Raw genomic sequence first — 15,208 nt, 5'->3', positions numbered from 1 at the left:
GGCACACCTGGTCATCATCATCCTCACAATAAAAGCTGGTCACACAGTCTACACCCTGCCAGATTGTAAACGCTGATTCTTCAGTTAGTTGCTCTCGCCAAACCTTTTACTTTATCTTGTGGAAAAATTCTGATTCTAACCGTGTTCTCTGCTCTGCCTAGCTCGTCGACCCAGCCCTGCCTTCTGGAACCCCGGATCCCCTACCACACATTCTTAATGCAAACATCGTTAGTATTTGAGTTACAGCCACTTACCTATAACAGAGACAGGTGCCGTATAGCCTACATACTAAGCCTCCTCATGGGGGTGGCGCGTGACTGGGGATCGGCAGTCTGGGCCACACAGAGTCCCCTCTGCCACTCCTTCCCCGCCTTCATCCAGGAGATGAAAGAGGTCTTCGACCATCCTGTCCGTGGACGAGACGCAGGACGGCGGCTGTATTCCCTGCGCCAGGCAGTCCGAAGCGCAGCCGAATACACGGTCGACTTCTGGACCCTCACGGTGGTGAGCAGCTGGAATGATGCCGCCCTGCAGGAGGCATTCCAGAGAGGGCTCAACGAGCCCCTCAAGGATGAGCTAGCAACCAGGGATGAGTCCACCAACTTGGATGCGCTGATCAAGCTGGCAATACGCCTGGATAACCGTATCAGGGAGTGCCGCCGGGAGAAAGGCTTCAGAGTTCCCCAGTCCTCCCAGTCACATCCCCCCTGCCCAGACATGCCCCTGCCCGCGTAGTCTCAGTCCAGGAGCCAATCCACTTCCTCATCTACCTTCTTCTCTCCGGTCTCCACCCCCCCATTCAGACTCCTACCCAGTCTGAGGAGGGACCTATGCAGCTTGGCCGGGCCCATCTCTCGGAGGAGGAGAAAGTGGAATGCCGCAGGAGGGACGCCTGCCTCTATTGTGGGGAGTCCAGCCATTATGCTGCAGGCTGCCCGGCCAAGCTGGGAAAAGCTTCGGCTCACCAGTGACTGGGGGAATCCTGGTGAGCCAGACCTCTGTGTGCTCCCCCCTTCTACAGCTACGGGTCCCTACTACGCTATCCTGGGGAAACCAGCAGCTCACTGTCTCCGTCCTCGTGGACTCAGGAGCGGAGGGGAGCTTCATAGACTAGCCACCCAGATGGAGATTCCCACGGAGCTGCTCCCCAATCCATTGTTTGCACGAGCCCTGAATGGTCGGCGGTTGGCCCAGGTCCGTCTCCAGACCGCCCCATCCTACTATCCGGCAACCATCAGGAGCAGCTATGATTCTGTGTGTTCCCAAACCTCCATACTCCCCTCGTCCTCGGTTATCCCTGGCTCCAACACCATAACCCCCACATCGACTGGTCCCAGGGACGGATTGTGATTTGGAGTCCCGAATGCCACCGCTCCTGCTTGCACTCCACTCCACCCCCTGGTAATCCAGTTCCAGTTGCCTCGTCTAAGCCCGTAGATCTGTCCAATGTGCCCCCCGAATATCATGACCCAGCTCCTGTCTTTGATAAGGAGCGGGCCCTGTCTCTCCCCCTACTCTAACCCTATGACTGCACCATCGAACTCATGAAAGGAGCCGTCCTACCCAGCGGGCGGCTCTACAACCTGTCTAAGCCAGAACATGTCACAATTCGTCGCGGAAGTGGACACTTCGGATACCGGAGCAGGAACGGTGCTCTCTCAGCGGGCACCCGAAGATGGAGAACTCCATCCATGTGGGGGTGCGGGCGGGTTACTGTCAGGGCCCCTTCTTCCACCCCTCCTCAGCCCCCACCTGACCCCTCTTTCTTCTCTCTCCTTCCCTCTGTCTCCAGTGGAGCTGTCCTCCACAGCTGCCAACCATTTCTAATCAGTCTCATCCACAGAAGTCTGGGCAGCTGCGGTGAGGCACACCTGGTCATCATCATCCTCACAATAAAAGCTGGTCACACAGTCTACACCCTTCCAGATTGTAAACGCTGATTCTTCAGTTAGTTGCTCTAGCCAAACCTTGTACTTTATCTTGTGGAAAGGTTCTGACTCTAACCGTGTTTTCTGCTCTGCCTAGCTCGCTGACCCAGCTGCCTGGTGTCTCCGACCCAGTCCTGCCTTCTGGAACCCCGGATCCCCTGTCCACCTAGACATCCCCTCCTGGTCCTCCCCAAACCCCTACCTGGATCTCTCCCCCCTCCTTGGAAGGTTCCTACTCCACTAAACCTGTGCTCATCCTGCCCACCACCCAGTACAACCGGTCCGTGCCTCCCTCCCGGAATCAGAACCTCCTGCCCGACAACCCACATCTCCCTGGACGTCGACTGGCCCGCTGATTCCCGGTCCCGTCACCCCCTCACCATCACCCCTTCCTTAGTTAGTTTCCTGAGCTCCCTCCCTCATATTCTCCTGAGTTTATTTTCTACCTAATTAAATCACCTTTTCTGCCTCAGCCTTGTCTACTCTGTTTGCTCTCTGCATGGGTTCACCCCCCGCATCTTGACAAATTGACATTTAATGAGACTTGGAAGCAAAGAGTTGCTAAACATCTCAGATGTGTAGACATGTTGGACTGTCCACAACTTCCACCTGGTGCATGATGGGTAACTGTGAATGGTGGCGAGTGTCGATGGAGAATGAATCAGAGTCTTATAATCTGGTCCTGTGACATTTCAGAGCTGACATGTCGGTGAGGATTCCTCCACAGGCCGAGACGCCGGCTTGAAATATCACCGCAATTACCGGCTTTTACTGTAGTAAATGAAAGGAGGTGATTCATTTCGAGGAGCTGCTGCTCTGCGTCCTGTTAGCACCGCTTGATTACCCACAGTTCATTTCAGCGTGCTGAGAAAATCAGTTTAAAACGTGTTCGGGGTATTGACTTTTACAGGAGAGTTAAATCGCAGCTTAAAGCACCTGAAAGCGGCGACTGTTTTGAAAACTGTCGCTGCTGGTGCCTTCAAGGACGCTCCGATGTCTGAGGTTTCAAAGCTCAGATTTTAAAGCAGGAAACATTAAAAGAACACAGCTCAAAGCTCACTTGAAACATAAGAGACATTTAGAAAACAGAATTCAGAGTGAAGCTCAGTAAAAAGATCCAAACAGGGAAGATTCACGTATGTTAAAGGATAATTTCACCAATTTCCACATCAAAGTGTCCAGATGTTGAAGAGCACACCTGCATACAGGAATTTTGAAAAGTTCTAAATCTCCAGGCTGATGTCATGTTGCTTTCTGTCGAACTTCTGCTTCGTTGGCTCTGCAATTTCTACTTTAGCATTTATTTAATTGTTCTTTTTTTGTGAATACATTAATGATTTTTGTCATTTTAACTAATTCATGATCACAGAAGAAACTACAGTTCCCTGTCTTAAACACAATACTGGCAACTGCTGCAGTAGCCTAAACAATTTAGTTCTCACTACTCTTTAACCTTAGCAGGATAGCTTTAGCATCTATGTTAGCTCAGACAAGAAAGTGTTAGTCACTGTGTTAGTCTAAACATGATTATGTTCATCTAGCGTAAGATAGCATTAGGTACTGTGTTAACTTAAAAGAAGCAGTGTTAGCTGCAAAGTTAGCTTAAAACTGTTATTTAATAAATTATACCTTTGCCTCAACAAAATAGTGCCAGCCGCATGTTAGCCACAACATTAGCCTGAACAAGATACCTTTAGCTACTATTTTAGCCTACACAAGACAGTGTTGATTACTATGTTACCCTACAGATAATAGTAGCCTAAACAAGATATTAATTAAAGCTATGTTGATCTAAACAAGATATTGTTAGCCATGATGTTAGCCTAAAAGAGATAAAACTAACTAATATGTTAGGTTAAATATGGTACATTTGCTGCTACATTGCCATCTCAAAAAGATAACATTAGCTGCTATGTTTAATTAAATAAAATTGTATTAGCCACAACATTAGCCTAAACAACATATCTTTAGCTACAGTGTTACCTACACAAGACAGTGGTTGTTAGCTATGTTAGCCTAAGCATTACAGTAGCCTAAAGAAGATATTAATTAAAGCTACGTTTGCCTAAGAAAGATCATGTTAGCCTCAATATTAGCCTAAACAAGATATCTGTAGTTGCTAATTCAGCCTTCACAAAACATTGGTAGTTGCTACGTTAGCGTAAAGATTTCTGAGGTTTTATTTGACTTCATCTATGATCTACAATGACCCTGAGAGGTTTTATCGTTGATGTATTTTGTAATGTGGTGATTCTGATTTCAGGAGCAGGTAAACTGGTGAAACACTGGAGGAGTTTCAGCCTGCAGGTAGATAAATCTGGTGTTTTATTGTAGATACAGCAGCATTATGGTCCTTTAACGTGGAGTGGCTGCTTCACTGCAGAGATAAACCGACACTTCCACTCATGACGAGTCCCGCCGTGGACGCTTTGGTTGACAGACGCTCAGAGAGAGTCGACAGGTCGCTAGTTTTTCAGCGGAGAGGAAGCTGTTCGACCGCGTTGCCGTGGCAACAGCGAGCATGTAGATCAGGAGGCTTTTTTTACCGCTCACAGTGACACAGCGAGGTTAGCACAGGATTCCCTGCTATTCCAGTTTCTATGACAACGCACAACGTCTGTTTGATCTCCAGCTGTGATGGAGGCAGAACTACTTGTGAATGACGATCAGCTGCTAATTAGACGTCCTGCGTGTTTCGAGCGTTTAATCTTGACACTAAACACCGACTCAGAGACGATGTCCTCACCTCTGACCTGTTAAATGTCTGATGTTTGATTGGCTGCTGGGGTTTTGTGTGTTCATAGTTGTTGTGTGTCTCTTTCTCATCACTGTGTGTTGGGTTTTGTGTCATTTTGCTAATTTAAAGTCTTTTTTTCCATCATTTTTTTGTCTCGTTTTGGTCATTTTGGTTATTTTTGTTGCTCACTTTGTGATCATTTGTCTCTTTGTGGTTCTTTTGTGTTTTACATTTTTAATGGTCTTTTTGCGTATCGTTGTGGTTGTTTTTTGCCTTTTTTTTACATTTTTGGTGGTCATTTCACATCACTTTGCCGTCATTTCGTGTGTCCTTGTGATTGTTTATTGAGTATTTGCGGTTGTTTTCTGTCTTTGTCGTAAATTTGTGTGTCTGCGGTCATTTTGTGTCCCTTTGGAGTCGTATTGTGTCTTTGTGGTTGTATTATGTCTCTTTGTGGTTGTTTTGTGTTTCTGTGTGTTTTTCTGGAGATTCTTTATGCTCATTTTTAATCTTTTCGTGATTGTTTTGCGTCTTTTTGCAGTCATTTTTGTGTACTTTTGCACTATTTTGTTCATCTCTGTGGTTGTTCTGCATCCCTTTGCTGTCATTTTGAGTCTCAGTGGTAATTTTAGGTTTTTTATTACATTTTTAGGTTTTTTTTTCTGATCTCTTTAGCTGTTTCCAGTCTTTATGCATTCATTTTGTGCTTTGTTATGTTTATTTTGTGTGTATTTGTGATCATTTTTTTGTTTTTTTTCATTTTTCATGGTGATTTTGCGTGTCTTTGCTGTCATTTTGCGTGTCTTAGCAGTTGTTTTGTGTCTCTCTGCAGTTATTTTGAGTTTCTTTGTGTTAGTTTAACGTCTGTTTGTGCTCATTTTTTGTCCTGTTTTGTGTGTATTAGTGCTCATTTTGTGTCTCTAAGATTGTTTTTGTGTCACTTTGCACCTGTTTTCAGTCTCTGTGGTCATTTTGTGGCAATTTTGAGTCTTTCTGAGTCTCTCTGGTGGTATTTTCAAATCTTTTTGTGGTTGTTTTGTGTCTCTTCGTGGTGTTTTGGTTCTTTTTGACTCTTGTAGCTGAACTAAATCTTCCATTCAAAGTGATAAAACTGAACTGAGATCAGATCCTGATGGTGCTCCATGAACCAAACTCCACAGAATCACTCTAACATCTTTTAGCATTTACCGTCATAAACGCTTCGACAGAAACCCAACGGTAGATTCCTGATGAAGGTCGGCTGCAGAGAAAACAAACGCTGCTGAGGCTGAATAACAGGAAGTGATGTAACATCTCCAGGCCGTGATTAGAGGAGGTGGAGGTCATAAGACGTCGTCCTACAATCACCTGATGGACGGCAGCCATTTTTACCAGCACAGAATCTGGGTCTGTGGGCGGCCGCTAGATTCAAGCGAATGCCTGTCTGACACAAAACCCTTCGTTAATCCGGATTTAAAAACGATTTTAAAGCATGAATACGTCTTAATTCAACACCAGGATAGTTTTGCTGCATGAGTGTGACGAAAAATAAACAGGTTCTAATGTTCTGATGTGTTTGAAAAGAGCTGAAAATACGTAAAAATACTGTGGATTTTCCCATCTCTTAAGGGTTGTTCTGAGTGTTTTTGTGGTCATTCTGGTCCCTTTGAGGTTGTTTTGAGTCTTTTTTGATAGTTTTGCATCTCTTTGTGTTTGTTTTGTGTCTTTGTGAACATTTTGCATCTGAAGTGTTTTTGTGGTTATTCTTGGACTCTTTTTGGTAGTTTTCAGTCTTTCTGTGGTTGTTTTGGGTCTTTTAGGTGGTCTTGTGTCCTTTAGTGGTGATTTTGTGTCTGTTGTTGGTCGTTTAATAGTTTTTTTGTGGTTGTTTTGCTCCATTTTGTCAACATTTCAAGCCTTTTTGTTGTTGTTAGAAGTCTTTTTGTTTCTCTTTGTGGATATTTTGCATCTTGCTTTGAGTATTTTTGTGATTATTTTATGTCTCTTTATGGTTGTTTTGAATCTTTTTGGTACTTCAGTGTCTCTTTAGGGTTGTTGTTTTGCATCTCTTTGTGGTAGTTTTGAGTGTTTTTGGTAGTTTTGTGTCTCTTTGTGGATATTTTGCATCTCGTTCGGGTTGTTCTGTTTGTTTTTGTGGTCGTTTTTGTCTATTTTTGTTCATTTTCACTCTTTCTTTGTTGGTGTTGCGTCTTTTTGGTGGTTTTGCATCGTTAAGTGGAAAACTATTCATTTTTTATGTTAATAAAACCCTTTTTGCATACTCAAACATAGAATATTTGAAAACTTCTAGGTTTCATGATGATACTAGTCCAAACTTTAGACACTATTCACTCCTGTTAGACGACAGATAATATACTTAGGTGAGCTATCTGGAGAAATGTGCTTTGTTTTTAATAATATATCAGTAACTAATGTGAAATAATAGTAATGAATGCTGGTTTTTTTTATCACTTTGGCAGTGAGGCAGATATTAAATGTGGTGTTAGAAACATCCGGAGCTGATAAACTCCTCCATTTTTTACACTTCAGCTCTGGAAAAGCTAAGAAAAGACGCCACCCTCAAACTCTTTACATACAGAGTGTTTGATTGTATAAACAGTGAATCAGAATCCGAGCTGCTCTAAACCTCTTTAAAACCAGCTGAAAGGCTTTTTATGTTGGTTTTGTGTCTCTTGTTGGTCATTTTAAGTCTTTTTGAGGTTGTTTTGTGCTTTTTTAAAAGCTTTTTTTCTCTAGTTTTGGTCATTTTGCGTCTCTTTGTGGTCATTTTGTGTCTTTTGCTGTAATTATGGGCCTTTTCATGTATTTTTTTCTCATGTTTTCGGTCAGTTTGCATTTTTTGTGGTCAGTTCTACTCTTGAAATGTTTTGAGTCTCGTTGCTTGTTTTGTTGTCATCTTTTCGTGGTAGTTTTACTTTTCCTTTTGTTCATGGTTTGGAGCTGCATTTTTTAAAGCTTGTTTTGTGTCACTTTGTAGTTTTTTTTAATTTCTTTGTGAACTTTTTGAGTCTCCTTTTGGTTGTTTCTGCCCCATTTAAGTCTTTTTGTGGTCATTTTGTGTCTCTTTGTGGTCATTTTAAATCTACTTTTGGTTATTTTAAGTCTCTTTGTGGTCATTTTAAATCTGTTTGTAGTCATTTTAAGTCTCTTTGTGGTCATTTTAAATCTGTTTGTAGTCATTTTAAGTCTCTTTGTGGTCATTTTAAATCTGTTTGTAGTCATTTTAAGTCTCTTTGTGGTCATTTTAAATCTGTTTGTAGTCATTTTAAGTCTCTTTGTAGTCATTTTAAATCTGTTTGTGGTCATTTTAAGTCTCTTTGTGGTCATTTTAAATCTGTTTTTGGTCATTTTAAGTCTCTTTGTGGTCATTTTAAATCTGTTTTTGGTCATTTTAAGTCTCTTTGTGGTCATTTTAAATCTGTTTTTAGTCATTTTAAGTCTCTTTGTGGTCATTTTAAATCTGTTTTTAGTCATTTTAAGTCTCTTTGTGGTCATTTTAAATCTGTTTTTGGTCGTTTTAAGTCTCTTTGTAGTCATTTTAAATCTGTTTGTGGTCATTTTAAGTCTCTGTGTGGTCGTTTTTTTATTTCTTTGTTGCCATTTAATGCCTCTTTGTGGTCTTTCTGAGTCCCATGAATCTCTCTCAGTAAAAATCCTGAGGTCGTTAGTTACCTGCTGATTGTCACTATCCAGGTGTGCTGTGTTCAGGTGTCGTCTCTAAGCATGGTGCTTCCGTTGTCTTTTTTTTTTCAGCCACATGCCTCTGAGTCCGGCTGCTGACACCAAACATGATCGCCCGCGACAACAGGCGGTTACTAACGGCAACCCGACAGGCTCTGCTGTCGCCAGGGACGACGACGTGGACGACACGCCCCCCGGAAACAACGTCGTCGTCCGCATCGGCATCCCGGACCTGCAGCAGACGGTAACACACACTGACACACTGAGGCCGAAGCTGCTCAGAATAAGTATCCGACAGAACACAAACCTGGGTGTCTGTCTGTGTGTCTGTCTCTTTCTCTGTCTGTCTGTCTGTTCAGAAGTGTTTGCGGTTGGACCCAGAGTTACCAGTTTGGACCAGTAAGCAGAGGGTTCTGGTGACGTTGACTCAGTCTCTGTCGGATGTTTTGAACTATGGTCTCTTCCAGCCGGCGTTCAACGGCCGAGCCGGAAAGTTTCTGGACGAGGAGCGGCTGCTGAAGGAGTATCCCCTCCCCCCCATCACCCCCATCCCCTACCTGGAGGTAAAAACACACCTGAGCCGCCGTCTACGGGGCAAACCTGCAAGAAAAACCATGTTAGAAGCACCTCACGAGAACACAAACCAACCTTTTTTTACCCTCTGAACCCCAAAAACCCTCTGACAGGTTCTAAAAGTCACCTGGTGCCTGAATTTACTGCAGCGCTCAATGGGGGTCTAAAAAGTGAAGGCATAAACCTGCATTATTTAAAACAGCCAGCAGGGGACGGCTCCTCTGGAGGTCTGATTTCACCAAGTATATGAGAAAATGAGTCGATCTCTCAATTGATTTATTACCTCAAGAAACACTTTTCTAATAAGTTTATGGTCTCAATTTATAGTTTAAAATCTTTCTCAACACAGTGTGATGTTTCTTTGTTTAGTTGTGTTTCCATTTAAAGGAAAATAGAAGATAAGCCAGAGCGTATTTTACAGCAGACGTAGTGTACTCAGTCAGATCCACCATCCATCCATCATGTTTGGTTTTTATAAAATGGAAAATTAGGGCATTTTTACTCATCTAAAACCTGATTACTATCTGACTTTGTTTTAGATTTAACACTCAAGTCCTCATTCAAGCAAAAACATAAATCAACTTTTTTTTTACCCTCTGAACTCCAGAAATTTCATGATCTTATTCAGAAAACAAGGCACAAAATTGTCCCGAACATGTGAAATGATCAAAACCTGAGACAAAACAAGAAAATCAAAATGAGACAAAAATCAACAAAACTGTCCCAAACTGACATGAAATGACACAAGAATGACAGAAAACAACAAAACTAAGACACAATATGACAGAGAACAACCAATATGAGACACAAAATGACAGAAAAGAGACTTAAAAACATATTTAAAATGTAGAGCCTCCATCTTTTGAGGACATTCAAAATAATGTGTTGATTCCTGGTTGTGAAAAATGAGTTTCAGAGGGTTAAACAGTAAAATTTAAAACATTTAATCGACTTGACAAGTGTCACGTAGCTTTGGTTCATCATAAAATTAATTTATTCTTCTCGTCCGCTGCTCCTCAGACTTTAACTTCCATTAAGCAGTACTTCATATTTAAATCAACTTCCTCTTCAATTCTGATTAAATCACTGTGAAGTGTTAAATGAGGCTCGGCTGGTTGTTCTTTGGTTGGAAGAGACTGAAAACATCTTTTTAAATCTCTTCAAAAAAAATATTATTATTCTAAAGACGTTTGTGAAAGTTCGATATCCGATCGGATTGTTTATTTTTCATTATTTGTTCAAGATGTTTTTATAGTTTCTATTCCTGTTCTACATAAAATAAAGTTTATTTTTATGGTTCAAACTAACCCTTTGTGTCTGTTTCTGTACAGTTTCGTTATAAGAGGAGAGTTTATACACAGAGCTACGTGGATGACAAGCAGCTGGCAAAGCTGCACACCAAGGTAAAAACATTTCACGTCTCACTTCACAAGCTTTGCTGTTGAGAATTCAATCAACTGAAGCAGCAAATAATCCAGAATTGAAGCGACAAGCAGCCTTGGTCAGTTCCTCGATTCCTTGCTGGTCAGCAAACCCAAACATGGCCACCAGGGGGCGCTGAGACCGAGAGTGTATATTGGCCTGTAAATGTCATCAGGGCTGGACTCTGATCAAACATATAAAGTTTGAAGCAGACTGGAGCATATACAGTACAGTTATGCAGCATTTCCTGTTTCATGGCGAAATGTCGAAATTCTGCACTTATTGGGAGCATTTAGATAACTTTTGATCACCCATGACTGGAGTATATCCTGGCCAAATTTCAGCCCTGTCAGGGTTACCCTGCTTGGGTTTATAGCTGTTGGAAAAAGTATAAAATTGGTCCAAAATCGTCCAAAAATTAATTCAAAATGGTCGACTTCCTGTTGTACTTTAGGGATGGTTGTCAATTACATTTTTGCGATCAGAGGTTCCTTGAAACCGTTGGTGCTCGAACCCTAATTATCACAACTTCAATGTGCTGCAACTGTGAGATTTATTGTTCCACAGTCGGATTCCAGCAAATAAGCAAGTAAAAGAGGAAAAACCCCATCTGCAGATGTGTATCTACAGTATATCTACTGGTAAACAGCAGCGTGAAAAGGTTCAGCATTTGTTTCGCTGCCTCACCTCAGCGCTAAATAAAGACAACTCCAAGGTCGACGCAGAGAGAAAGAGTTGGAGCTGCTTTTCTCACACTGAATACAGTCGTGATGTTTTCTTTTCAGGCCAACCTGAAGCGCTTCATGGAACATGTGCACCAGAAGAACGTGGAGAAGGTGTCCAAATGGCTGGAGAAAGGCCTGGACCCCAACTTCCACGACTCTGACAGCGGAGGTGAGTCGACCCAGGAAGTACACCGTCCAAAGATGAGAGAGACATTAATAAAAACACCAACACCACATTTACCCTCTAATCCTACATTTACCCTATAATCCTACATTTACCCTCTAATACTACATTTACCCTCTAATACTACATTTACCCTCTAATACTGCACTACTCAACCCGCGGCCTGCGCAGTAAGCATGCTTACGGTAAGCAGTAAATATGTTTTTAGTCTACTTTTAATGTGGACAAAACATTTCTGAAATGATGACACCAGAGGGCAATATGTTTGACCTACTGACAACAGGCAGGTAAGTGTTGCAATTGTGGGACTCTACCAGTTGGTGGCGGCAGTGGCGTCATTAGGACTATTTTAGGGGAGCTTTAGCCCCCCTAAATAGTTTTATCTTCATTTTTTTTTTTTTTTTAAAAGTTGTTGTTTTTTTTTACAAAAAAGTGCTGACAAATTCAATATAATGTGGCCAGAATATGAGTTTAAATAATCACATAATCAGTCATTATTAACTTAAATATGATCATAAATTTTAGTTTCCCTTCACTTCATAGTGGAAGGTAGAGAGTCCGACCCAGTGCGTCGTTATCCAGTCCATTCCACTTGTTCATATGGAGCACGCCCACATCACTGAAACCCAGTCCACGTTTTCCCTGCAACCACTCGGTACCTGCAGCATGTGTTTACCGGGAGGAGCACACAGAACCGACTAGAGCAGCGTTAGGAGAAGAACGTGAACAAGAATGGATATACGAAATGTTTTCAGGAGAGTAGGTATTCATCACTGGTGATAGTAACAGTAAGTTAGCTCCAGTCCTCCAGCTAACAGCGGAAAGGCCCATGTAATTAATGAACCAAATGCTCCCTGTTTGACAAATAAAAACCTGGATTGTTCACTCTGTAGGAGAGAGCCCCCGTACAGGAGGCAGCGTGAGACGCTGCGACTTAGCTAGCTAGTTAGTCTGAAATGCACTGTGAAGGTTCTGGTTGTTCGTAGAGTTAGGTGTGCACTTTTATTTATTTATTTAATTTTTTACCATATACTATCTTTGGGGTGACTTCCTTCTGCAGCATCAGCTCCAGCATCAGATGCACACAGCAGGGCTCCAACTCTCACGCTTTGGCCGTGAGACACACGCAACTCAGTCCCTTCACACGCTCTCACACCACACTCCAAATATCACACGGGCAAAAAAACAAGTTTGACTTTGCTGTTATGGGAATATGTAACTTTTGGGGAAATCCAGTTCGAGTTTTTACTCCAGAGAACGCCAGATTTGTGAAAATCCAGTCCGGATTTTCCGTCATTGTGCAGCTGTCAGGCTGGCTGTCTCTGAGTGACGCACCATAGCCTGTGTGTAGCGATCATAGATATATATAGAAGAGTAGATAGGACACGCCCCTCTGAGCAGCGTGCTACTGCGACACTAAGCTAGCGGGGACAAAGTTTCAGTGTTTTCCATTGATGTGTACGAGGCAAAAACTAAAACAAGAAGAAATCCGGCTCATTGTGCTGCATACAGTTGCAAACTACGTCAGGCGATCAAGACAAGGAATAACTTGGAATAACTTTTCATAGGTAAGAACAGTTTTTGGCTCTTTTTTCGTTATTAAATCTTGTTGAGCGCTTCCAGTCTATGAGAGTTAACTAGTTAGCCACTAGCAAAACACTAACGCGAGCCAGCAGCTTGACAACCAAATACCAGACGATTAATAGCAGCTGCAGTATAGCTGTACAAGCAGTAGTCGTATAAATAGCTGTTAGAGTCGTAGATAGGGTTGCCACCTTTCAGAAATGAAAATAAAGGGCGTCCACCACGGCTCCTCAGGGCCACAGTTCAGTAAAGTTGGAAAGATATTCACAGATTTGAACTTCTGGCATCAGTAACTCATTAGATAGAGGTTGTCAAAACATAAATAATGCCTCTTTCCCATCGTTGAAAGGCAGACAATGTGCTACAAGCCCAGTTTTATCAGAAGTAGCTGTCTTTCAAGTTGCAGGAATTATACTGGTGTCAACAGGAGCCAGTTGAAGGCTGCAGTGATTCTGGTGACACTACAGTGTATCAGAGTGAACTTATTGAATATTTGTGTCTCTCTTTGCTGTTGCAGCAGTTCTGAAATTTGCAGACAGTCCCTGTTCACTCCATAGACACCAATGATAGACCATAAACCCGAGATTATTATGTGGTTCAAAAAGCACAAAATGATAGGACGTTGCCTAAAATTGTCATGTATGATATGTGGTTCCAAAAATGTCATAGTGCAGTATATTGTCAGAATAGTATGTTATTCAAGAAAACATCAGAGTATAATATGTGGTCTAAAAAATGGCATAGAATAATAGTTCATTGCACAAGTAAAAGTATAGTAATTTTTAAAACTGTTCAAATTCTTATATGTTGCTAAAAGACAACAAAAAAACTAAAACAAAAAAACATCAAATTAATATGTCAATTAAAAAAGCCGATAATACAGCGTGTCGCCCAACAAATGTCATAGTTTAGCCTTTGGTCCAGAAAACGTCCATAGTATAGCAGGACGTCCAAAAAACATCACAGTATAGCAGGTCACTCTAAAAGCGTCATCGTTTAGCCTTTGGTCCACAAAACGTTGTTCTGTCCCGGCTGTCTGAAGTAGATGAGGAGCAACACAAAAACAGTCCAAACGCTGGTTTCCAGAGGGTTAGATGAGGATTTATTAGAAAGAGTAAGTTTACAACAACACAACATGTGAGGGGGTTAAAAGCAAATGGGTGTTAGTAAAATAAAAATAAATGAACAGAACTAAAAATGAACTTCACGCTGACATTCATGGACATTCCAACCAGGAACAAAGTAAAAGATCATCAGTACGAAAAAAAAAACTCTTCCTGTTCACCTCTTAAAACCCCAAAACACACCACAGTAGCACCCTAAACTAAAACTACCAATGGGTTCCTGTTCTCCTTTCTGAACAGTTCAAAGGTCCCTCTCTATCTCCCCACACATCCACCAACCACTGGAACACATCTCCAAAGTTCTGCTGAAGCTCAGCTTCCCCCTCAGAAGAAGTGCCGCCACATGAAGGAGCCTTTGGAGAGGCAGCTGGCATCATGATTGGACGGTACTTTGGTCTGATCCAGTCCAGCTTCAGCTCCAGAGACGGCAGGCGGGACGAGTTAACGGAGGCCGGGTGGACGAAGGCACGAAGCTGAGAACAATCCAGAAAACACCAGAGGAGGAGAGCAGCGTCCCAGAGCCAGAAAAAATGTCTCTTAGAAAACATCATAGCATAGCCTTTGGGATGAAAAAACACCATCAACTCCAAGATTTTAAATACTTTCATTTACTGCTAATGAATATCTCCTCCAAATGTCTCACTAATAATCATTCTCAGCCTTAAAAACCCACAAACACCCCCCCTCTATACTGGACCACACTTAGTACAGTCCAGTTCCCCCTTCTATAAATCTGCTTGGAATCTTCCACTTCCTATTTGTCAAAGTGGCCTTCTACCTGAACAGGTTTTGTTGGAGCTCATCAACAAACATTTTGGGTAACTGCACTTTAATATGGATAGATGACACTGAATTAGTCTGTTTTAATGAGACTGAGTTCAGATGTGTAGCTCTGTCATTTAATAGGAAATAATTTCTCAGAATTCACAGAGAAAAGTCTGAAATGTTTGCTAGGTTAGCGTCCCACATGTTTTTTTGTCTCAGCTAAAGCTGAGGCTGAAGCTCAGAAAGTCTGAGATGTTTGTTCAGAATCAGCTCATTCTCAAGTCTTATCTGAACTGTCCTCTTTAGTTTGAACTTTTCCTAAACTTAGGAGTTAATGACAGAGCAGCACATCCAGACTCAGTCTCATTTATGTAGAGATTAAACTTCAGTGTCATTCATTGATGTTAAAGTGCAGTTTTTCACATGTTTGTTGCTCATGCTCCCGACCAAACCAGTCCAGGTGGAAGACGATGTGAAGAGAAGCT

General features: G+C 42.2%; 1 protein-coding gene across 5 annotated transcripts in view; it reads left to right on the top strand.

Moving 5' to 3' along the window:
- Positions 1-15,208, top strand: part of shank3b (SH3 and multiple ankyrin repeat domains 3b) — an 88,137-nt gene that overhangs the window by 25,497 nt on the left and 47,432 nt on the right. For all 5 annotated transcript variants that reach the window (XM_051953977.1, XM_051954097.1, XM_051953947.1 and 2 more), the window contains exons 3-6: positions 8,419-8,590; positions 8,706-8,909; positions 10,251-10,322; positions 11,127-11,235. In XM_051953977.1, the coding sequence (XP_051809937.1) occupies positions 8,423-8,590; positions 8,706-8,909; positions 10,251-10,322; positions 11,127-11,235 (553 nt within the window). In that variant the 5' untranslated portion in view covers positions 8,419-8,422. The remainder of the gene's footprint in view (positions 1-8,418; positions 8,591-8,705; positions 8,910-10,250; positions 10,323-11,126; positions 11,236-15,208) is intronic.

This window comes from Acanthochromis polyacanthus, chromosome 1 (genome assembly GCF_021347895.1).
Source record: "Acanthochromis polyacanthus isolate Apoly-LR-REF ecotype Palm Island chromosome 1, KAUST_Apoly_ChrSc, whole genome shotgun sequence".
Lineage (NCBI taxonomy): Eukaryota > Metazoa > Chordata > Actinopteri > Pomacentridae > Acanthochromis > Acanthochromis polyacanthus.
The sequence above is the reverse complement of the archived record's forward strand: the minus strand, read 5'-3'. Positions and strand labels throughout refer to the sequence as shown.